The sequence below is a fragment of the Rutilus rutilus genome (assembly GCF_951802725.1).
Source record: "Rutilus rutilus genome assembly, chromosome: 15".
Taxonomy (NCBI): domain Eukaryota; kingdom Metazoa; phylum Chordata; class Actinopteri; order Cypriniformes; family Leuciscidae; genus Rutilus; species Rutilus rutilus.
The window spans coordinates 20,215,034-20,237,804 of record NC_140220.1 but is presented as its reverse complement, the minus strand read 5'-3'; the positions used below and the strand labels follow the sequence as shown (position 1 = coordinate 20,237,804).

The following is a 22,771-nucleotide window of genomic DNA, read 5'->3' as shown; positions in this document are numbered from 1 at the left end:
TTAATATTGTTCCCTTATACCTACACGGAGGTACACTATAATTACAGAAACGTACACCGTAATTTCGGTTTACTTACGAAGTTCTTTGCAGGTTGTATATTTGCTTGTTACCCCTTTATTACCCAAAACTTAACATATTGTTCCCTTATACCTACACGGAAGTACACTATAATTACAGAAACGTACACCGTAATTTCAGTTTACTTACGCAGTTGTTTGCGGGTCGTAATATAAAGTGTTACCAAAAACGGTTTTCATTTGTGTTTTTCGTTTACAGACGACAACGTTGTCAAAATGATCCCCGTTAACACGGATCCGTGAAAACAACTAAAATGCTGTAGTAGTCATGCCAGGCCAGTAGTTGGCGATGTCACTTTGTAAAGAAACTACACGCCTATAGACTGAACACATAATATGCATGCGCATGATGTCACCATTTTTACAAATTCGCATGTTTTGCAATTGACAAAGAGACAATAACGGTATCGGTTTCAAACTATTTTGAAATAGTATAAAAACTATAAACTATATTGCGTTTTCGGGCCTTAAAGGAAACTGAAAACTTTTTATGCGTTTTGGCCGTTCATTTACACAACAACAGCTTGATTACTCAGTCTCACCTGTGTCTCTTTTAGTTCTTTATGTAAATACTCCCTGTTTTGTTCAGTTCTTGGTTGGTTAATGTCTTTGATGTATGGTTTGAAAGAGCTCCTGTAATTCTCCTGCATGTTTTTAGACTGTTTAAAGATACTGTCTTCTCCGTGCATGTTGTTTACCACAACATTCATGACAGAAATATTGTAAATAATAAAATAACAAATTCATAATTTTAACTCATCATGATTTTTTACAGGATAACCCTATGAAACATTTTAAAATTAAGATGTGTAACCAGCCATGCGGTAAAATGTAGCCAAACAATAATTAAAGTGCTGCAAACCTTGCAATAGTTCCCATATTTATGGTTCTCTAAAGAGACATATAAGCTATATATGCTTTTATTTTTTTGCATTTACAACACTGCTCTTAATTGACATAAGTAGGAGGAGAGAGGAAACCCATTCAAGTACAGTGCAACAGGCGGTGACCGTCCCCACCTCAATTGTCTCTCTTTTCATTGGTCTTCCTAAAGCCTGCAGCCAATTCAAAACCACATGCCACTTTCTACACTCCCCCCACAAGTCACAGACAGCGTGGAGAGTGAGAGGGGTCGAAACAAGAGGGAGAATCACCAAAAGAGGAAGAACAACAGAGGCAGAGAAGTTGTTCAAACATGCCAGCGTACGCCACCAACATGAGGTTCAAGTTCCCCATTCTGGCCTTGATACTGGAAGCCGTGACCATTGTCTTGTACGCTGTCTTTGTGGTTTATGACACCGGTGATGCTCATGGTGGGGGTCATCATACAGAAGAGAATAACACTCATCCAGACAGTCCAATGACCCTTTATCCCAGTAAGTATCTGTCAGATTAATGTATATGTGTGCATATATCATGTCTTGTTGTGACATCTAAATTGATTGGTTTTAATTAAGTCTACAATTTGATTGGAATGTTATTTCACTGACGAAACCAGAACACATTAGGTTTCTCCAGTGAATACATTTTTAAGGGTCAGATATGGAAGATATAGTTGGAAATTGGTAGTGATTGGTGCAGAAATGTTGTTAATTGTCAGTCACCAGAAGCACAGTAAAAGTTGAATAAAACTTTGCTGGATGATTTGGTGTTGCCTCTCCTGCAAATGAATTCATCCTCTTTTAAGCTGTCAACTTTGCTATTGAGTTTCATGGTGCTACTCACTCATCAGTGTTCACTGACTGAAGGGTTTATTTCTGCGAAGGCTTTGGCGGCAATGTTTCACTAATGTTCATTCAGCACGCAAGTCTCTAAAAATACTCCCTCTGGAGAGGAGTCAATGCCATGGGCTCATGCATTCTCAGGAGAAAGACAAAGAGGAGAGGGTGATAAAGTTCAGCTTTAGTATTTCCATCAAGCTTTTCCATTGGTTCTGATTCAGGAGCCAGATCTTACACTGGACATTAACTGGTGACTCAATACAGTACAAAATTATTGAATGTCCAAACAAAATGTCTGTAGGACCAAACATTTAAAAATGTTAATGCTACTATGAACATTATCAGTTTAACTACATATAAAATTATTAACAAGACATAGGCTGGATAGAAAAACTGACCAGTTTGGATCTAATTGCATTGAATTTTGATTGGATGGTTTCATGCTCTCAACTGCCAATAACTGCACATTGGAAACATATAGCTTTAATGGTTTTCAGTGTTAAGGGCATGTCCATGTAGCCATTTGTGTAGATTTTACGCAACGGCAGATGAAGTAGAAAAAAATACTGTAGAGTTTGATTGGACGTACATAATTGTCAACAGCTAAAAGGAAAAGGAAACATTCTCCCCTCCCCTCGTTTATTTTGGATTGTGACCCTCTATAAGGACCACTGATATAGAGAATTTGTTCCCTTATGAAAGGAATTATTCCTTCAGTCTGTACATTTCCTTATAGATGTTTCCAACATCAATTGCATTCCTTTATTTTTCTCTGCATGCTATGCTCATTTGCAGAGATGACATGCATTGGCTGTAAAATACCCTTATTTCCTTTTATCTTCAAATTGCACTCGTATAGTTGCTTGCTTGGACACGGTTTGGACTGAAACCAGCTCTAGGGTGTGGAGAGGATGAACATGCAAGATTAGTCTCAATGTCACATGTGTCCTCAAAGTTTCCATTCAACCCTTCAAAATTTGTAACCTGCATAATTGTCTTAAAGTTACAAGTACATTGAACTTTAATGTTAATGTAATTGGTGAATTTATCTAGGACTTGACAAGAACAGTCATCTGTTTGTTAATTGCAGTTGTAGTTTGTTGTTCTTTGTGGTTTTCACAGTACCCTACAGAGACACGACTAGTCCAGCCCCCTTTATCCTTTAAACAACAATCTTCTCCAATAAACAAGAGTTTAATTGTGCAGTTAAATCTCCAGATTCAACTAAATATATTTACCCTTAACAATAACTCTTCTGCCTTTGATTTGCAATAGGTGTGTTCAGAGACAGTATGAGCCTGCATGTTAATGTTGTCAATCAGTCAGCATTCTTAATATCAGTTACTTTGCTTCTTCTTCTTTTTTTTTTTTTGGCATAGATATACTGAATAGATAAAACTTTTTAGTTTTCAAAGTGCTGGGCATGTGAAGTTGTATATATATTAGAGCAAGGGGTCTCAACTCTGGCCCTCAAAATCCACTTTCCTGCGGAGTTTAGCTCCAGCCTTGATCAAACTTGCCAAGTAACTTTCTAGTAATCCTGAAGACCTCGATTAGCTTGTTCAGGTGTGTTTGATTAGGCTTGGAGCAAAAATCAGCAGGAAAGTGGACCTCGAGGGCCAAAGTTCAGAACCCCTGTATTAGAGCATTCAAATTCTTTGCCACCCAATGACCTTGATGACCTTTAAAAACTATTAAAAGAAAACATGAAAATTAAATAAAAATAAAAAGCATATGTGTTGATAGACTGGGAAAACTAAGGCCATCTGTTACTTTTGTACAAACATGCAAAGCATTCCAAAAATGAATGAGAAAAGCTTCAAAGAAAATAAAATAAAGGGCACTTTAATCTTTGCAGCAGAGAAAACAGATATAGCAAAGTTATGTCACAGCACTCTAAATTAGCGCTGACAGAATGTAATTAAGTAGTTGAACATTTGCGAAGAGAGGAACATTTCCACCCATTAGGAAAATGGGACCTTTGAGATTTTATCAGCAAATCTGTTGCATGTGGGAAATACGAAAAATTTCACTGGGGAAAATAATTTTGTTTGTTGTAAGAGCCAATGGTTGGGAAAAATGGATTATGCACCTTTACTCAGCCGGCAAGTTTATCTGTATTCCTCTATGATGCTCTTCCAAAGTATGCATACATTAAATAGCCAGTGAAAAGTCCTTTAGCCAACTCTATCACTGTAAATATGTTTTCAACAGAAAGATCAGAGGAAAATACTTGGGCCGTACAACAGCTGATAAGGGTAGATAACCTCTGTTTCAGCTGTGTCAGAGGCCCACTTAAATGTTTTTTGGGGGGGGTTTCAGCAAGACAGCATTTTATTGCTCAACAACCATCAAAGACTAGTGACAATAAAGTAAACGATTGGTTGAATACAGAGTAAAAAAAAAAACACTACTGTGGTATCACAACTGGATTGGAAGTAAGAAGGATGGGAAGGGCTGTGGTGATATAACAGCTAGATCCTATCAAATTTTGGGGGATCCTTTGTTGAGAAAAATGACCAGTGAGAATAGAGTTTATGCAGTTATAGATCACATTCTCTTGTCTGTTTGTTTTTAGATGGATTGCATAGCAAGATAAGACTGAACTTTGCTGATTTTTAATCATTGCATATTTATCTGAAGTTTTCCTGTTTAGTCTGTTTGTACTGTATCATCGTATACAGACCTTTGTACAGTCTGCTGTCAGCATGGAATATGTTATAAAATGAGAATATGATCGTTTATAAAGAGAGCAAGCAATAAAAATATATTGCAAGCTATAAAAATATGCAGCTAGCAAATAAAAGTACCTCTATAAGCTTAGTTGGTAGTACTTCCAGGGTTCATCGGCTATCTTGATGAGCTTAGCAGATGTCAGACCATGAGCACTATGATTGATGACTATTTGGGTTTGTCCACTGGCAAGTTTAGATTTTGTGTGGATTACTGAATGGGTGGAGGGTTTCAGAGGCATTCCGAGGAAGCCTGAAGTAATGTTCGCCTATTCAAAGTCTGGTGCCGCACCTTGGAGGTTCACGCTTTGCAGTTCCACTCGTCTCTCTTGGGACTGACAATGAGACCCGTTTAAACTTCCTGACAATCGTTAATGTGTCTGATTATCATCAGTAGGGGGACAATGATATGGTTTGCATTGTGTAGTCTGAAAACGGGCCTTGCTGATGAATAAGGTGTTCTGGACCATATCCTATCTCTGTGTCCAGGGATGTTGACTGTACAGCTTCCTGAGCTGGACAGTGTAGAGCTCATTTCCTCTCTGCAGGAAAGATAGGCAAAGGCCAGCAGTGTTGGTGCTATGTGTTACTAAGACAATCAATGTGTGCATTTAAGTATTGTTAATTCATACCATTTTTTATACATATAATATATAGGCCTAAGTGAACCTATTTACTCTTAGCATTTCCTTGCTTCTCTTGAAAAGCAATCAGTTTGCTGCAATTTACTTACTACATTCATCCATATTTTGGCAGGGAAACACCCTGGGTGGATTGCCAGAAAGTATTTTAATTCAAAATGCAGCAATATAATATACATCATAGCAATGAAATTATTAATCCGTGGATCAGTGTCACTCAATTTCTGACATGGTTTCCATTCCCAATGGTCAGTATCATTCATGAAAACAAATGATTTCAGGTTGCTTTGTCACTGCAAATCTCTGGTTGTGTTTATGCTTTTTGTCAATCCAAATGAATCCAACTGAGTTTCAGATTCTGAAAGTTCTGTTCATATGTACTTAAAACTTTGCAATCAGGGTCACATATTTGTTTACATGTGCATTACATTAGTGCATGTGCAGTGCCCAGTCAACGCTTTCTTAAACATAGAAAGCCACTTCGAAAACATCTTATGGCTTGTCGTGTTGCAGCCAGTTAGGGCACTGAAATTGCTTGAATGTAACTAATCATGGAATAAGTACATTTTAACGCTCATTAGAGTCATGTGAAGTAAATAAAATTACACTCGCCAACAGGGTCACTTAGGGCACCTTATCCTGTCATTCATAGACTAATAGAAGAGCACACAAGACCTTTGTACCACATGGTTTTTGGCTGAAGAACATGAGCATTACAAATTTGCAAGGTTTACTCTAAAACAGACTTTTTTTGTGCTGAGCAGAATTGTGTTGCTGTGTAAAGATTCTTGGAGTACTTTACTGCTTAATATATTATGCATTTTCTCTTGTACTTTAAAAGAAACAGGTCACCTTGAAAATAAATTTCTGTCATCTGTCATTTACTCGCCCTTTTTTTTTTTGTTACACAAATCTTCATGCAGTACTGTCAAGCTCTACCAAGGAAAGGACAAAAATAGCAAAATATCATAAATGTTGTTCATATAATCTTAAGTCATAAAATAGCTTTGTGTGATGAACAGAAGTTGTAAATCACTGCTATAGTGCACCTTTTCATTGCTGACCTGTTCAAACTACTGATGGAGTAAATGTGGTTCTAGAATGCTGTGAATAACTTCAGGCTTTAGATGTGGAGGAACCACTCTCTCATCAACCTTTTATCCATGTGTCCAGTGTTTCAGGATGTACATGTGATGATCTTCATTGGGTTTGGTTTCTTGATGACCTTCCTAAAGAGATATGGCTTCAGCAGTGTGGGCGTCAACCTGTTGCTGGCTGCCTTTGGCTTGCAGTGGGGTCTTCTCCTGCAGAACATCTGGCACTTGCATGATGGAAAAATAAGAGTCAGCATTGATAGGTAAACTCATCCTTTTGGTGACCGTAGGATCTTAGGTGACTGACTTAATATAGCTGCTCCTTATTTTATTATCCAACAAAATAGTTAAATGCTAGATGTTCAGTTACATTTAACTCAATTTAACTTTAAATGTAATCAATGTAAAACAATAAAATGAAATAGATATCTGACTACATATGCCTATGAGTAAAACTCTGCATCTGTCCCATAACTCCTTCTCTACAGAATGATAAATGCTGACTTCAGTACAGCAACGGTTCTGATCTCGTTTGGAGCGGTTTTGGGGAAAACCAGCCCTGTCCAGCTTCTCATCATGACCTTGTTGGAGATCACCATCTTCTGCATCAATGAGCATGTGGTTGTGGAAATTCTTGGGGTTTGTAAAGGTTCATTCGTTCATTTACTTAATTCGTCATTTTAGTGTTCTTGGAGGAATCAACCATCTCTTCCATTCTTATTTGACCACTAACTTGATTTGCACCAGATCGAGGGTTTAGTGTAGGTTAAACATTATTCATAATTTTAGTATTTTTAGCAGAGTCCCAATGTTCATGCTGTCTGAGTTCCTGCAAAGTAAAAAAAAAAATTACAAAAGGAAGCTGGGTCAAAGATGAAGGAATAAGGCTATTTTCTATCTCCTTCCTAAAGTTGACAGGATAAACTTGATGAACACACCCAGTGTTCCAATAACAACTAAAACACATGGTATCATAAACACCCTCTTAGTCATGAAGAAGAGTGAGTGCCTGTTGAATGATGTGATGAATCTGATATTGAACAGTTGATGGCACCACTACAAAATAAACCTTACCTTAAAGCTGCAGTCAAACTTAAACTTTTAGGCTACTGAAAGTTTTTCATCTGTTCTTCATAACCATTCTTGTTTCTTAACAGGTTTCTGATGTTGGTGCCTCCATGACCATCCATGCTTTTGGGGCTTACTTTGGATTGTCTGTCGCTCGTGTTCTTTATCGCCCAGGTCTTCGGAATGGCCATGATAAAGATGGATCAAACTATCAGTCAGACTTGTTTGCAATGATCGGTATGTGTAGACCTTGGTGTTTAAAATATATATGCCTGCACAAAATATAGTGGACAAAACAAGTCTAGAAAATGGTGGTGACATTAAGCTTTTAACTTACTGTACTTATGTAGCTCACAACATAATTTATGTCAAATCAAATAATTAAAGTGCAGGGCAGTCTCCATTCTGCGATTTGGTAAGCATACCAACACTAAAAATGTGCTTAGAAAGGTGATCATACAAATGTAATTCATCAAGCATTGTGTATGTATAGGTACATTCACCATTCCACTTTTCCTGTGTCTGTAGGCACAGTCTTCCTGTGGATGTTCTGGCCCAGCTTTAATTCTGCTATTGCTGACCCTGGTGATGCTCAGCTAAGAGCTGTTATCAACACATATTTCTCTCTGGCTGCTTGTACTCTCGCTGCCTACGCTACCTCCAGTCTGGTGGAGAAGAAAGGGAAACTTGACATGGTGGGTCATCATACCAGTCTCTTGTTATTGTACCAGATCTCACATTTAGTAAGCCTTATGACTTAGCCTGTTGTAATTCTGTTGCACAGGTTCATATTCAGAACGCCACGCTGGCTGGAGGTGTTGCGGTGGGTACCTGCGCCGACATGGACATCCAGCCATTCGGAGCAATGCTGATCGGAACCACTGCAGGCATCATCTCCACCGTTGGCTTTAAGTTCCTCACTGTATGATTTTCTTTCACATCCCAGACTTTCTCTATACCATAAATCAATTGCATATTGATCCATCTTTGTGTCTATCACTCTCTTTCCTCAGCCCATACTCGCCTCCAAACTGGGAATTCAAGACACCTGTGGCGTGCATAACCTCCATGGCATGCCGGGCATCCTAGGCGGTCTTGCCGGCATTGTGGCGGCAGCACTGAATAAGAAAAAAGAGTAGCTGTCAGCTTTTACCATTTTGTTTTGGGATTTTTGCTATTATCAGTAGGGCAATAAATGGTTTTAATATCTCTGTGCTTGTTTGTCCCAGTGTTTCAGCAGCTCATCAGGCAGGGGGTTTGGCATCATCTCTAGGGTTTGCTTTGGTGGGTGGGTTGATCACAGGTGGGTACTGATACAAGCACCATAAAATCTGCAAGACATTGTATTTATGCATTTATTTTTATTCAGATCTAATTCATTTTATTCAGATTAAAAACATATGAATTCAAAGAGTACACTTTTTTAAGAACTTGGCACATGGATTTTATCTAGATTTTTGGACACACTTATTTGTCACTGACCCACTTAACATTACCTTATTACATTGCAAAAAAAAAATGTATAAAAATGTATTTAAAAAAAAAAACACAAAGTAAACAATTTTTCATACTTCCTCCAGGTCTGATTATGAAGATTCCATTTTGGGGACAGCCACCTGACCAAAACTGCTTCGATGACGCAATCTTCTGGGAGGTAAGTCAAGTAAAAGATTAATGTACATCCAGCCAGTCGTTACCGCAGAATAAACCCCGGCAGGGTGAAGAGGACCCCGACGCGAAGCTGGATGTACATCATCCCGCTTATTACACGGCTACTTGCCACAAAAGTAAATAATTAGACATGAAATATTGATCTGAGTTGAAACAATTTATTAGCTCTTTAAACTCAAACGTAAAAACGTTGCTAGCAAGCGGGTATGGTACTGTCATACCACTTATTACATGGCATTTCGCCACATAAATAATTATGGGGATAAGAGGTATTGAGCGATGGAGCGATTGACCAATCAGAATCAAGTATTCCAAAGAGAAACTACTAAATGCTATTTAGTAATACATGGTCATAAAAATTTTTACATTCATGAAAATGTCTTGTAGCTTATATAAGTTTGGTAATTGTGGATGCTTTTGATATGCAGGTACCGGAGGAAGAGGAAGAAACCGAAGAGCGTTTGACTCATGGCGATTTTTCCCAGAACAAAGCAGAGGCTTAAAGTTTTGCTTCAAACCAACTTCACAACACAAGAGCCAATAAGGTCCAATAAGCACCTCCGGAGCTTTTCAACCATCAGCATCTACACCACTAAAATCTTTAACAGCTGTTAAAGATTTTAGTTTTAGCTTTTAGCTGTTAAAGACACCAGTGAACACCATGAAGCATGGATTATTTTGTAAGTGGTGCTTTTCTAAATACATGTAGGTAAAATTTAAAAACATGCAATTCATATTATTAAACTGATAAGTGGTCTCTAAAATCTTCTAAGTGTAGGCATTATACACTGTAGCAAATGTGTTGTTTCAACTTAAGAAAATAAGCATTCATGCTGCCTTACATTTTTTTTAAGAAAAAGTCAACTCAAATATCCAAGTTGTCACTTAGAACTTCACATTTCAAGTTGATTAAACGTACAATTTTAAGGCAGCACTAACACTAACTTTTTAAGTTGAAACAACTATTTCTTTTTCACAGTGTATAGCCTAATGAAATGTAAGATGGTTAAAGTGTATTACCAAAAAGTTACTGAGTTAACTCAAAGTGCGGGTCAGTTATTGTTGTCATCTGCTGAATTGCACTTAACAGACACTGACTGACTAGTTGCTCACTGTAACATGCCAAAAATCTGAGCCAGTGTGAAACTTCTTTTTTAAGTGCCTTTTGATCATAGTTCATTTTGCTTTGAATGAGCTTTTTTAGTTTCTACAGACCCAGTTTTAATCATTGTTAGATATGCATTTTGAACAATGCTTTCATATATATATATATATATATATATATATATTTTTTTTTTTACAATCATGCCAATTAGTCCACATCCAAAGAGAGATCCTTCAACTTTCTTTCAACAATTATAGTTGCTTATTATTGTGATCAGTAACGACCCTTTATGCAATGATATAAGAAGTATTTAAAACCATTGTATCCTGAAAACTAACAAATATATTGTTGACTTTTATATTTTTCACACAATTTCTAATCATATAATATGAACTCAGGCAAACAGTGGCCCCAAAAAGTATTTCAAGTCCCATTTAAAATTGTATATAAAACATAAAAAATGTAATATCAAATAAAGTGACATGTATTTAAAACAAAGATAACCAAGCACACTTTCCTAGGTTGTTAGGTTTAAAAAATATGAAACAACAAGATATACACTCATAAAAAAGTCAACAATTTTGGACACTTTCTGGTTGTGAAGAAACTGCCCAAAGGACTAAAGGACACTGGGACCAACTGATTAAATGTAATGGCATAAATGGCTAAGAAATTTGAAGTTAATTCTGAGGAAAAGCTGTAGCGTCATTTGTCTTCAGTGTGATGTAGTGTCCAAATACATTTTGGGGCCACTGTACATTATATATTTGAAACTTTTTGTTAGGATTATTGTACAACTATGATGTCATACATAAAAGCTCTTTTACTGCATTGCTTGAACTTTCAGCTAGTAGTACAAATAAGCTGACGTGATCGGATAGTCACTGCTTGCACTTGGTAAGACTTCCAAATGCCATGTTGTTTTGAGATAAAGAGGCTATGGAAAAACTCCTTGCAAGCTGACTTACTGATTTAATTTTTGTCTTTGAATGTATGTGTTCCCACATGCCTCACTCCCAAACCTCATCAATTCATTGTATTTGAAAACTCTGTGAATGTATTAAACTTTTACTGTCATTTATAAAATCCGCCTATCTGATTTTATTATTATTATTATTATATTTAAGGCTGCTTGATTTTAGTAACAGAGATTGTGTTCTGTAAAAAGGTTTTAAGATATTTTTAATGCTGTGCTGTGGTATGGTATGTTATACTCCATCTAATAGAACTATTATAGCCTATATTTCATTATGCATGGTAAACAGATATACACTTTTCTTTATACATTTACTTAAACAGCCCAATCTCAAGGTTTATTTAAAAAAAAAAAAACATGCAGTTGACATCTACTATTTTATTTACGCCTATAACTACTTGTCTGTGCCTTTTATTGAAGTAGTTCATTTTCCTTTGAATAAGCTTTGTTTTTACAGACCCAATTTTTATCATCACTAGAGATGTATTTGACCTAATGCTTTCATTGTGAATGTTTTTATTTGTTTGTTTTGTTTTGCAATTTTGAAAATAGAGGGGTGACATATTTTTGTAGGCCAAAACATTTCAGGGTTTTTGTCGAGGGAACCAGAGGGTTGTTCCATAAAAGATGCTAAGAAAAGCGGGGATTAAACTCCAAAACCCGACTTGAATAAACCTAACAAATAAGTTGGTGCTAAAGCGGTTTCATAAAAGGTAATTCAAGTTACCACTCAATCCCACTAATTTGATCCAGGTTTATCTAGTCTAGATAACTGCGTGTGCACGTGTTTCTTAAGCAGCCCTAGAGGTCGATCATAGATCAAATCGATCCACCATCAAACAGCGTATATTGTGTGCTGTTTTATGCGTTTTGAGACATGGTGTTTGCAAAACTTACATTTCACAGGAATATTCTCCATCTGTAAATCTTAGAAAGTCGTGCAAATATTTCCATTTTGCTGCTAAACTTCACATTGAACGAGCGCTGCTGAGCGCATGCGCGCCAAGTAGGAGCGCAATAATTCTGACCAATATATAGGCATACATTTTGCTTGGAAAATTAATAGGCTATGCGATATTTTATAACACCAGAAATATCTTCTAATTATAATAATTTATCTTTAGGATAAGTTGCAGTGAACTTATAGCTCATTACACTCATATATTTTATACTTAAAATAATAATAAAAAAAATTAACAGAAGTAATTCAGGTAAGAATTTTTTAAGAAACCAAATATAATAAAGATACAAAATATAGTTTTGGGTTTAGGACCTATGCTACTTAACAAAGATGACTTATGCTTATTTAGAATGCTGAGAATTACAGCTTTTAAAGCAATACTTGTTTTTTTGGAGAAAGCAAGAATGTTTGGTTAGATTTAGTTTATACAGTGCATTATGGAGAGGATAACGTGAAATTAAGAGCAAAAGTATACATTTTGAAAAGATATGTGCAACTCTAAAATTAAAGAATATTACATAAAATAAAGGAATACATATTAGCCTACATTAACTAAATAACTATTTGTATAATTGTGTTAAATGTGTTTGAATTGAAAGACATAATAATAATATATATATATATGCTAAAATATTTGTTGTTGGACATTAGATGTGCCTTATTTAGAATTAGAACTTATTTAGCCAATTACTAAGCTCAGATTCATCTTACCAGTTAAAATGTAGTCTGTGCTTTTGTAATTATTTATTTTACATTTTGTGATGTTAACTTCTGCTTTGATAAGCTTTTTTTATTTTATTTTAGATTGTAAAGTTCTAATGTTCTTCTAATAACCATAAAAATGTACTACAGCTGCCAAATAAAACCAGAGAGAAATGTATTCATAAATCTTTAAAACTATCTAATTAAATCTTGAGCACAAAACAAAAACAAAACCTGGATAATATATATTGTGTCTATGTATATAATATATATATATATATATATATATATGCTACAATGATAAATGAGACACTATAGACCTACTATAAATTATATTGTATACTATCAATTGTTTATGTAAAAAAAAAAAGTATATATATAACGTTAACAAACATTTCATATACAATTTAACACGTTTGTAGGTCTATATTGTCTCATTTATCATTGTAGCCTTATTTAAGTTGATTTTCTTTATTGTATATTTATTTTTGGACTGATAATGGTTAATAAAGTCAAATAATGGTATGAGAGTGTCAGTCATTGTGTTCTTATTGGTCAGTGTTAGAGGATCTGTATAACAACTGAGGCTTAGCCTGACAGTCAGCCTGCCCTGGACCAGGCTAGTTTCCCAGCATAAGTTGCCAGAGAAACTGAGTTCAAACTATTTTAAGTTTGCTTTATGAAACAGAATCAACCGACAATAAGTCTGACTAACCAAAATAACCCTGGCTTGTATTCTAATCTTGTTTTATGGAACAACCCTCAGGGTGTGTAGTCTCGTGTAGCCAGACCTTTAGACCGACGGCAGAATTTCAACCAATCACAGTTAGCTTTGTTCCGCATCATGTTTAGGGCCGTGACAATGTAACGTCGCTATCCTTATAATAACAGACAGTGTTGAAAACTCTTGTATGCATTTGAAAGAATCTATGCTGCAAACTTTACATACTTTTGAAAATCCAGAGTTTAGTTGATCCTGATAAACATTCATTGTCACAGTTGTAAACATGACGGCTTGCTTCTTCCATCAGAGGGTTTGGCGTTACGGCATCTTTAGCCACTGAACGGTTCTAACAATGGTAAGGAACGGTTACAGTTATGTTTCCACTTGAGCTTGGTTTCGGCACGGCACGATAAAAAACCATTCTCGGCCCGGAAATCTCAGCATGTTTATGGCAGGCGATCGGGGTCAAAAGTCTTTAAACGAAACGCGTGAATTTTGATCGCGTCAACACGCACAGGCAGCCAATGAAATTGTTGTATTTGAGACTATATTTTCATATGTGACGTGATGGTACGTTGGTATTATGTATACAAACATCAGACGTCATTTTTTATTCATGAACGATGTCATAATGGTATACTGGTATGCATGTATGCAAACATCAGACGTTATATTTGTTCATGAGGGATAATGCATTGGTACATTGTGAGTTATATGTCATGATTTGTCATGCCTTTTTAAGTTGTTCGTTTAACGTTCTTTCATAGAAAAGTCAACAGCTTAAACGATGGCTTTTAGAAAAGCTCTTTTATTTTAGCAAACTGCCACAAAACCTTTTCAGAATGTGTGCAGCTGAACCAAGAAAAGCTTAAGATTGCATGGAGCTGATAAGAATGAATGGCAGAAGAAAAAGACTGCAATTAAAAAACAAAACAAGAGAAAATTATTTTAATGCAAGCAATAAAAAACTGCACACATCAGCTGTGGAATAAAAGAAAAGAAATGCACGATTAACTAGATTAAGGCATACTCCCTGTCTTAATGTAAACCCTGTCCACCACCCACAAAGGTTTCACAAAGTTATTCTTGCACTGTAACTTATGGCTTCCTAAAGACAGGTTTATGGGTAAATAAATGAATAATAATAAAAAATATATATCAGGGCTCAACATTTAAGCCTTTTCATTTGTCCTTCGGTCGGTCATTCACAACTGGATTTTTTTTGTGTGTGTTGTAAATATAATTTATTCCGAATCAGTATTCTCATCAGTTCAGTCAGCTTTAACATATATAAATCTGCATATTTATGATATTTTAACCTTTATAAAGGGCATTTTTCCCTAATCGTTTGCTTCATCTTTCATTTAAAATTCTTAAATTGGACCAATAAATTAAAATAGAATAATAAGATGCTAAAGGGCTGTTACCAATCAAATTAAACTGCATTAAATAATGCAATGAGATTATTTGAAATATTTTTTGAATATACAAATAAGAAATATTATTTGTACATAGAAATAATATTTATAAACCGCCAGTAGGAAGCGGCAGGCGACCGTCTTAATGAGTGAGTCATTGAGTCATTTATTCAAACGATTCATTCAAACGGCTGATTTATTCACGGATGAGGCGGTTGTAAATTAAAGGGTCAGTTCACCCAAAAATGAAAATTCTGTAATTACTCACCCTCATGTAGTTCCAACCCCGTAAGACCTTCGTTCATCTTCGGAATTTGTGTTCAGAAGATGAACGAAGGTCTTACGGGGTTGGAACAACATGAGGGTGAGTAATTACTGACAGAATTTTCATTTTGGGTCAACTAACATTTTAATAGGAATTCATTGAATCTTTGACTCAACTGATTCGTTCAAAACACTGAATCATTCGGTAATGAAAACATTTTGAATGTTTAATTTGTTTCCAAATTAGGCATGCAGAACCTTGTTATCGTCAGTAGCCTACATTATATAGCCTACTATATTAGGCTATTGTATTCACTATCAGTCGCCACTTACACTAAATTAATGCAGAATAGTAATTTTTTGTTATTGATGTTTTAAAGGTGCTGTATGTAACTTTTCTACTAAAATGAATACTTTTTTTATTGCCTGTGTGTGAAGGTGTTGTAATCTCACATTGATCCACTTTGCGGGTTTTGCTATTACCTCGGAAAGCAAGTAGGCCTATTCATATTTTTATGTGAAGGTGCCGGGTCGGATTTACCGCGAAATCCAGTGACTCGTCTAGCCTACTGACTTTGCACTCAACAGCGACGACACTGCAACTTATGACATGGACTTATGACTTATGCAACTTATGACATGTCTGATGATAACACTAAGAAACGACCTGCTCCCAGCACAACACAGACTCCAACACAAACTCCACATATTAATATGTGGAGTTTGTGTTGGAGTCTGTGTTGTGCTGGGAGCAGGTCGTTTCTTAGTGTTATCATCAGACATGTCATAAGTTGCTTCTTGCTGAAGCTCATAAGGCCAGACGTAAATCGCATGAACTTCGGGTGAAAAAACACGGCTCAACATCGGCAGGGCATTTGAATCATGGAGAAACCTTATCCACAAACCTAGAATGTACATTTCCTGAAGAAAATGTGAAGTGGTGCTTGCAGTGGCAAAATTCAGCACGGTTGATAGGGTTCCATACTTATCGAGCATGGAGCATTAGTTCAACGTCAAGCTGATAAAAGTAGTCTATTATTGTAAAGTTGCAGTGGGAATTTACCTTAGTTTCCAGCATGCTGTGTGATGCTTTTTCCGGTGTGTTGCGTCTCAGTCTGAAGGTACCCACAGTGCTCGCTCATAAATTCGAGCACGCGCAAGAGCACGCGCTTGTAAACTTATTGGTTGCAATCTGAAACATCACCGCTAGAGGTCGCTGAAAACTACATACAGCACCTTTAATCAGGCTATTTGTCCGGTCAGGCAAGTAAAATTCTCTTTCACTTGCCCCTTCAAAAAATCCACTTGTCCTGGACAAGCGTAAATGTCGAGCCTGTAATATTACATATTACATATTTGAAATATAATGTAGGCTACTAATTTCATTATAGCACTCATCAGCCTGCAGCATCCAAGACGATGTTTAGGCCTGTAAACAACACAGAGACAGAACAGCACAAACAAACTAGGCTCATAGCAGAACTCATGTCTCCATTTGTGTTTAAAATAGTTACAATTTATAGACTTTAAAAACATTTATCACCACTTGTGATTCACAAAGTGAAAAATAATTTTAAGAAGTGTGTTTCTATCCAGTTGGCTATTGGCTTTTACTGATAAAACAGACACTTTACTCTTGTTCTGAGGACATAGTTTAACCTGCTGTCTTATTTGACTTTTATTTTCATTTGTTTACACAACAGCTCTGAAAAAAAAAAGAGGATAATAAAAGGTTTTGGGTTGAACACCAAATTACAAAGTGAATAAAGTTCTGTGTGTGTGTGTGTGTGTGTGTGTTCAGTTAAAAATATAGCCTATATGCTGTGTAAGTTATATACTTGTGAAAATGATAGGCCAATAACTTAAACATTTAAGAACCCATATAAATAAATTATAATGTATAATATGGAATATAGCATTTACTTGATTTACAATGTTACATTTATTAATTTACTCTAGCAGTTAAGATATCAGTAAAACAAGGCCACAATGTGGTTAAATCTAAAAGTAAGTCTGCTTTAAAAAAATATTACAAGTTCGAACATGGCCAGAATGTGCGCGTTGAGAAACACGTTCAAATTGGTCGTCTTAACATGGTAAAACTGCGTCTTTACACGTATTAGAGTAACGCAATGACAACTGATGCCTTAACACGACCAGACACGCGTCTACAGAAAAAAAAGAAACACGTAAAAAAATGCCGCGTTAACGCGGACAAACAGTGCGTGTTGACACGGTCAATATTTAAAGACTTGGTTTAAAGACTTTAGGCCCGGCCCGTTCGCCTTCCATACATGTTTGTCTAACCGACTGTGCCGAACCATGCTGGTAGAATGCATATAGTGACGTCGCCACTTAAGATTGGTCAATTATCTTTTGCCTGGCTACCAGTTTCTCTGTGGCTTGGTCCTTGGATGTGACGTCTGAGACTAACCAGGGTGAGGCTAACTTCCAGGTTGACCTACAAAAAGTACACTACAGCACTCTATTAGTCAACAACCGAAAGAGAGATCCTTCAACTTTCTTGCAACAATTACTGTTGTTTATTATTGTGATCAGTAACAACCCGTTATGCAATGATATATGAAGTATTTAAAACTATATATCCTGAAAAACTAACAAACTGCAATAATGTTCTTTTTAGAGACAGTATGGGGGTGGCAACAATTTAGTTTCATTTACTCTATGGCGGCCCCTGTCGGAAAAGATATGTATGGCAGAAGAAACATACCCTCCTATTTAATTATGCATTTTTATCTATTGTATTATATTAAAAAACAATGAAATATGAATTACTTAATCTATAAACAAATGGTCCAGTTAATTTAGATATAAGCAAAGAAAAAAATTAGCTTGACACTATTGGGTTACAAACAGATAAGGGAGAGTTATGCTGTCATGCTTTCTGGCTTGACTTTTATGCTTTCTTAAGAATAAGACACAACATGTAGTGTACGTATCTTATCAGAAGAAACTGTTTATTAAAATGTAGTAGCGTTTCAATAAAAGAGATGTGAACATTGGTAGCATATCTTGTCTGGCAGTACCTATGGGCAGTTACTGATCCCTCCATATGTCCTCATTATGTCAAAAAGCGGCACATTTTATCCAGATGAAATGTTCGTGACAGCCCAGAAAGCCGAATCCTCCATCAAATCGCATTTAAATGTCAGGATGTGTTTTGCCTCATAAAAAAGGTTTTTTTTTTTTTTTTTTTTTTTTTTTTACTAAAACTACTCGTTTTAATATATTCCCCAACAAAATTTAAATTCTGCTAGAGCCATATAGCCTACATATTATTGTTTGTTAAATTGTCATTTAATGATCAATAATGACTGTAATCATAGACACACATATATATATATATATAGACACTGAGGTGTCAAAATAGCCAGGGATTTTTACTTCAGTACACGAATGAGAGTTATGGCAAGTTGCCCGGACCAATATGGCAGCGATGCCTGCTGTCAGCGCTTAGAAAAGTAACAGTTATCACCTGATAACGTCGTCTTCGTGCCGCTTCTAAACCGGACTGGACAAAACGTTTATGAATGAATAATGATGTAAAGAAACTTTATTAGCAAATGAATAGTAAATATACTACAGTACAACGACTATTTAATTGTATGCTCGTGTGGGTCGCGCGCCTGCGCTGCAAAGCAGTACCCGGATAATTTAGTTTGTATGACGTAAAATAAGATGGCCGCGCAGTTGTGTTTATCTTATTGATACTCACGTACTGATCACAGACATGAAAAACAGGCATTTAAATGCTCCGCAGTTTATTTTAAGCACGGATTATATTCATATTGTGCTATTCCTCTGATTTTCCTGATTTTTGTTGTGGGCGGAAGGACCGCATTTTGAGGATAGTTTAACATAAACATGGTAAACTGTTGAACCGCTTGCATTAAAGACAACAGTCTCGTTAATCTTCAGATAAAGCTGTAATTTTCTGGTTTAGGTTCACAAGCTTTTGTCTCTATTAATATAGATAAAGTGTAAATGGTTGTAGAATGATTAGTTTATTGTGCGAGAAGAACTTGTGTAAATTCTAGTCATGCCTGCGATTCACCGTCCATGTTTTGAACATTTGAAATTATCTGGATGTTCAGTTTTATTATCATGTTTTATTTGTTTCTTTTCAGTCTGCTAAAGTGGACCGCAGGGAGAGAAGTGAGTCGAGTAGTTCTCACAGCAGAGGTGAGTCTCAGGATCACTAACCCTGACTAGCCGAACATGCAGAAATCATTTTGCTTACAGTGTTTTAAATGTATTAACAGGAAGAGATAACCGGAAGCGGGCAAGGAGCCGAAGTAGGTCGTCCTCATCATCTTCCAGTTCATCTTCTTCCTCCTCTTCGTCATCATCCTCTTCTTCACGCTCTTCTTCCAGCAGTTCATCATCACATAGTAACTCCAGCTCCAGTAACTCAGGTAAGTTAAATTCAGAATGCTATATTAATAAAATTACTACAAGTCTTGCTTCACTCCAAAGTGTATAGTCCTTAAAGAGAATTTTTGCAGGTGTAAAACTTCACATACTTCATTAACAGGAAAGAGGAAACCATTTCAATTGATAAATAAAGATTTATGATGTGGCAGATCATGAGATGCAAGAAATGTCAATGTGTTTTGTGCTTCTGCTGCCAGATTCTTGCAAAAAGCAAAGCAAATCTTCAAAGAAAGGAAAAGAGAGACATGGCAAAAAGGTATGGTTGAATCTGTACATTTGTGTACTTCGGTCAAGAGCCAGTATTAAAGGACAGTTCTCACAAATGATAAAATTCTGTAATTATTTATTATCATTTATTCATCCTCGTTGTTACAAACCTGTATACTGTTTTTTTTTTTTTTTTTTTTTTTTTTGGAACACAAAAGCAAGCATTTTAATGTAATATTTATGCAGCTTGACATACAATATCAGTTAGTGACCACTGACCAAGGACTGTCAAGTTTCAAAATATTATTATTATTTTATTTTTATTTATTTTTTAGAAAGGAAGAAAAGAGAAGATACGCAAGCGAAAGAAGGAAAAGGGACACAAAGAGCAGGACGACAGCTCTGGACCAGTTCAGATTTCAAAGGTGCTCGACTCAAAACCTCATATTGGGCATCATATTTTAGCAATGTGTCTTTTTTTTCTTTTTCTTTTTTTCTGTAATTTAAAAAAAAAGTGATATAACAGAATTTCTGTCATCCCCAGTATCTTAAGGAAAAGAAGAAAAGTGGCAAGTACAGTATGATATCAGGAAAAAAGATTAAAATGAAAGTGAAAAAATCAAAGAAAGACAAGCAGGTGAGTTTTTTTGTTGTGCATATTACACACCATGAAAGAAAAGCATGTTTAAACATTAGATTTTTAAGAGGCCTGGCTGAGTTGTTTTAGTTGTGTGTTTAAAACTTATGGTTATGGTAAGGGGTGTGACATTTCCCAAACACGCTCAAAGCGGTTGACCAATCACAACACGCTGTCCAGCCGACCAATCAGAGCACACTGCGCTTTTCGGAAGGAGGGGCTTCATAGAGATGAACTAAACAGAGCGTCACTGTTTACAAGCATGAAAAACAACAGTCAGACCAAAATTTATTCATACACCTTCAAAATTTCTCACATTATCATAGTTTATTCGCTATATTTTCGAAAATGGTAATAAAATATGACAAGAACTCAGAGTTATCAGATCAGTTGATATTACATTGGTTTTGGCCATCCTTCTGTTAGACTGTCTCACAAATGAATTAGGTTGAATAGCTGTCATCTCTTTAAGTACACAATTAGAATAATACCAATTTAGGTCAACCAATTACTAAACAATGCTTAATTTTGTTCAGTGTGTGGTGTAAAGGTCACATTAGCAATTAAAGAAAAACACTTTAAACATGGTCTGAATAATATTTGGTCCCCAATTTTTTTTATAAATTTTACTGGTAGTCCACTATATGAAGAAGTTTTGGGTATAATATGTCACAGTTTACTTTATTTTGCTCTCCTCACTTACATACATGATCTATAGTGTCCTGCACCCACTAGAAAAAAATATATATCTGGTGTCTGAAGAATTTTTGGTTTGACTGTATTCTTGTAGACCCTAAAAACGAAATCAAGACTTTGTAAAAGGGCATAATATGGCCTCTTAATTAAAAGTGTGCATATATTTACTCTGCTTCTTTTATCTGGTTTTGTTCTCATTTCTGATTCAAATGTAAATCAGATGGACTATAGCCACGTTAACGGTTGTGCACAGATCTGTCATCCAGCTGTTTCTTTCCTTTAAAACAGAGGGACAAAAACAGAGCTGAACTGCTGGAGTTCTTAAACTCCACCTTCTGATTCAGTCCAGGCCTGGAACTACAGAACCAGTTTTTTTTTTTTTTTATTCACCTGACCACCACTCAGGGACAGACCATCTTCAACTATTAATGTTGTTGCCTGATGTTATACATTGACAATTCATTTCCATAAATTCTTCTTGTAGATAATTGTTGTCCTTTTTTAATTCCAGGCTGTGTCCTGCAGTACTTATGTTATGTGTCTGATAAACTGTACCCTATGAGAACTGTAGCTTGGGTGTGACATTGTTATATGTTACTGAAATTGTATAAAAAAATAAGTATTCTTGTATTCTCATTTTTAAATGCAAAGCTCAAGTAAATAATAATTGAATCAGTAAGGAAATGTTCTGAGAGATGCAGAAAGATGTTATGTGATTGATATATGAACAGTTTGGCCTGATTCACCAGGGAAATGAAGGTTGTATAATATGTCTCAAAGTGAAGCTTCACCCTTTAAAAATTATTTTTAATTTGAAACATCATTGTAATGGTGTTGTTCCAATGGTGTTTCCCTTGTTATCCTCTGATAATCTGTGCATTCACTGTGGTGATCCGCCGAATGCAAAGGCGCCACCAGCGGGTATTGAGAACAGCTTCTGATCTGCCATTGTGAATCATGTGCATCTGATCGTACTCATGACAATAGGTTATTGCTAAATAAATTGTGTCCTTTATTTTATAGTCTCTCAAAAAGGTGTTGATGCACATACATCATCAGCATTAGATTGGCATAGTTTCCAGTAGTTTTATTGGGTTACACTTTATTTTAAGGTGTCATTGTTACAGTGTAATTATATATTTAAGTACTGAGTAATATTAAGCAACTACATGTACTTACTATAGTGTAAGGATAGGATTAGGATTTAGTTGCATGTAAGTATGCATAAGTTACTGTTATTACTGTGGTAAGTATATGTAACAAGGACACTGTAAAATAAAGTGTTACCTTTTATAGCTGAGGAAGTGTTTGAAGATACATTTATTTGCCACAGGCTTTGTTGCTGCATGAATTAATACACATCAATCAGCATCCCAGCACTCTGTTACACACATTTCTTTGTCAACAGACAAGCTCATTATTTATGCAGACTTTAGCTATAATGTTATATTCATCAGTTATAGTATAGGTATTTAGTTTATAATGCATAGCATTTTCTCACTATTGTCATGTTTGGGGCACACATTCCTGAAGATATTTGAGGAAGTTTGGAGTTCAGTTCTGCAGTTACACTGTTATTTTGATGGTTCCCTTTAGATATTCTGTTGATTATAAGTAACGT

The 22,771-nt window shown here is 35.8% G+C and overlaps 2 protein-coding genes across 2 annotated transcripts; both read left to right on the top strand.

Moving 5' to 3' along the window:
- Positions 1–1,159: 1,159 nt before the first annotated feature.
- Positions 1,160–11,196, top strand: rhag (Rh associated glycoprotein). Its single transcript, XM_084432254.1, has 10 exons — positions 1,160–1,454; positions 6,346–6,529; positions 6,755–6,905; positions 7,424–7,571; positions 7,863–8,029; positions 8,119–8,256; positions 8,348–8,469; positions 8,564–8,637; positions 8,915–8,988; positions 9,434–11,196. The coding sequence occupies exons 1-10, from the start codon at positions 1,274–1,276 to the stop codon at positions 9,506–9,508; spliced, it is 1,314 nt and encodes a 437-aa protein (XP_084288380.1). The 5' UTR covers positions 1,160–1,273; the 3' UTR covers positions 9,509–11,196.
- Positions 11,197–18,800: 7,604 nt separating this feature from the next.
- On the top strand, positions 18,801–22,165 carry LOC311305031 (uncharacterized protein). The gene is made up of 7 exons (XM_084432478.1): positions 18,801–19,043; positions 19,304–19,358; positions 19,439–19,591; positions 19,808–19,866; positions 20,153–20,242; positions 20,362–20,454; positions 21,439–22,165. Exons 1-7 carry the CDS (start codon positions 19,041–19,043, stop codon positions 21,487–21,489), a joined length of 504 nt encoding a protein of 167 aa, XP_084288604.1. The 5' UTR covers positions 18,801–19,040; the 3' UTR covers positions 21,490–22,165.
- The last annotated feature ends 606 nt before the right edge of the window (positions 22,166–22,771 follow it).

What these genes read in the sequence shown, in the direction of transcription:
- rhag (XM_084432254.1), top strand. Translation starts at nt 1,274, where the DNA reads ATGCCAGCGTACGCCACCAACATGAGGTTCAAGTTCCCCATTCTGGCC. An exon ending in TGGTTGTGGAAATTCTTGGG is followed by an intron (nt 6,906 to 7,423) that starts GTTTGTAAAGGT and finishes GTTTCTTAACAG; the next exon opens with GTTTCTGATGTTGGTGCCTC. An exon ending in GGTGGGTGGGTTGATCACAG is followed by an intron (nt 8,638 to 8,914) that starts GTGGGTACTGAT and finishes TACTTCCTCCAG; the next exon opens with GTCTGATTATGAAGATTCCA.
- LOC311305031 (XM_084432478.1), top strand. An exon ending in AAGAGAGACATGGCAAAAAG is followed by an intron (nt 19,867 to 20,152) that starts GTATGGTTGAAT and finishes TTTATTTTTTAG; the next exon opens with AAAGGAAGAAAAGAGAAGAT. An exon ending in GACCAGTTCAGATTTCAAAG is followed by an intron (nt 20,243 to 20,361) that starts GTGCTCGACTCA and finishes TGTCATCCCCAG; the next exon opens with TATCTTAAGGAAAAGAAGAA.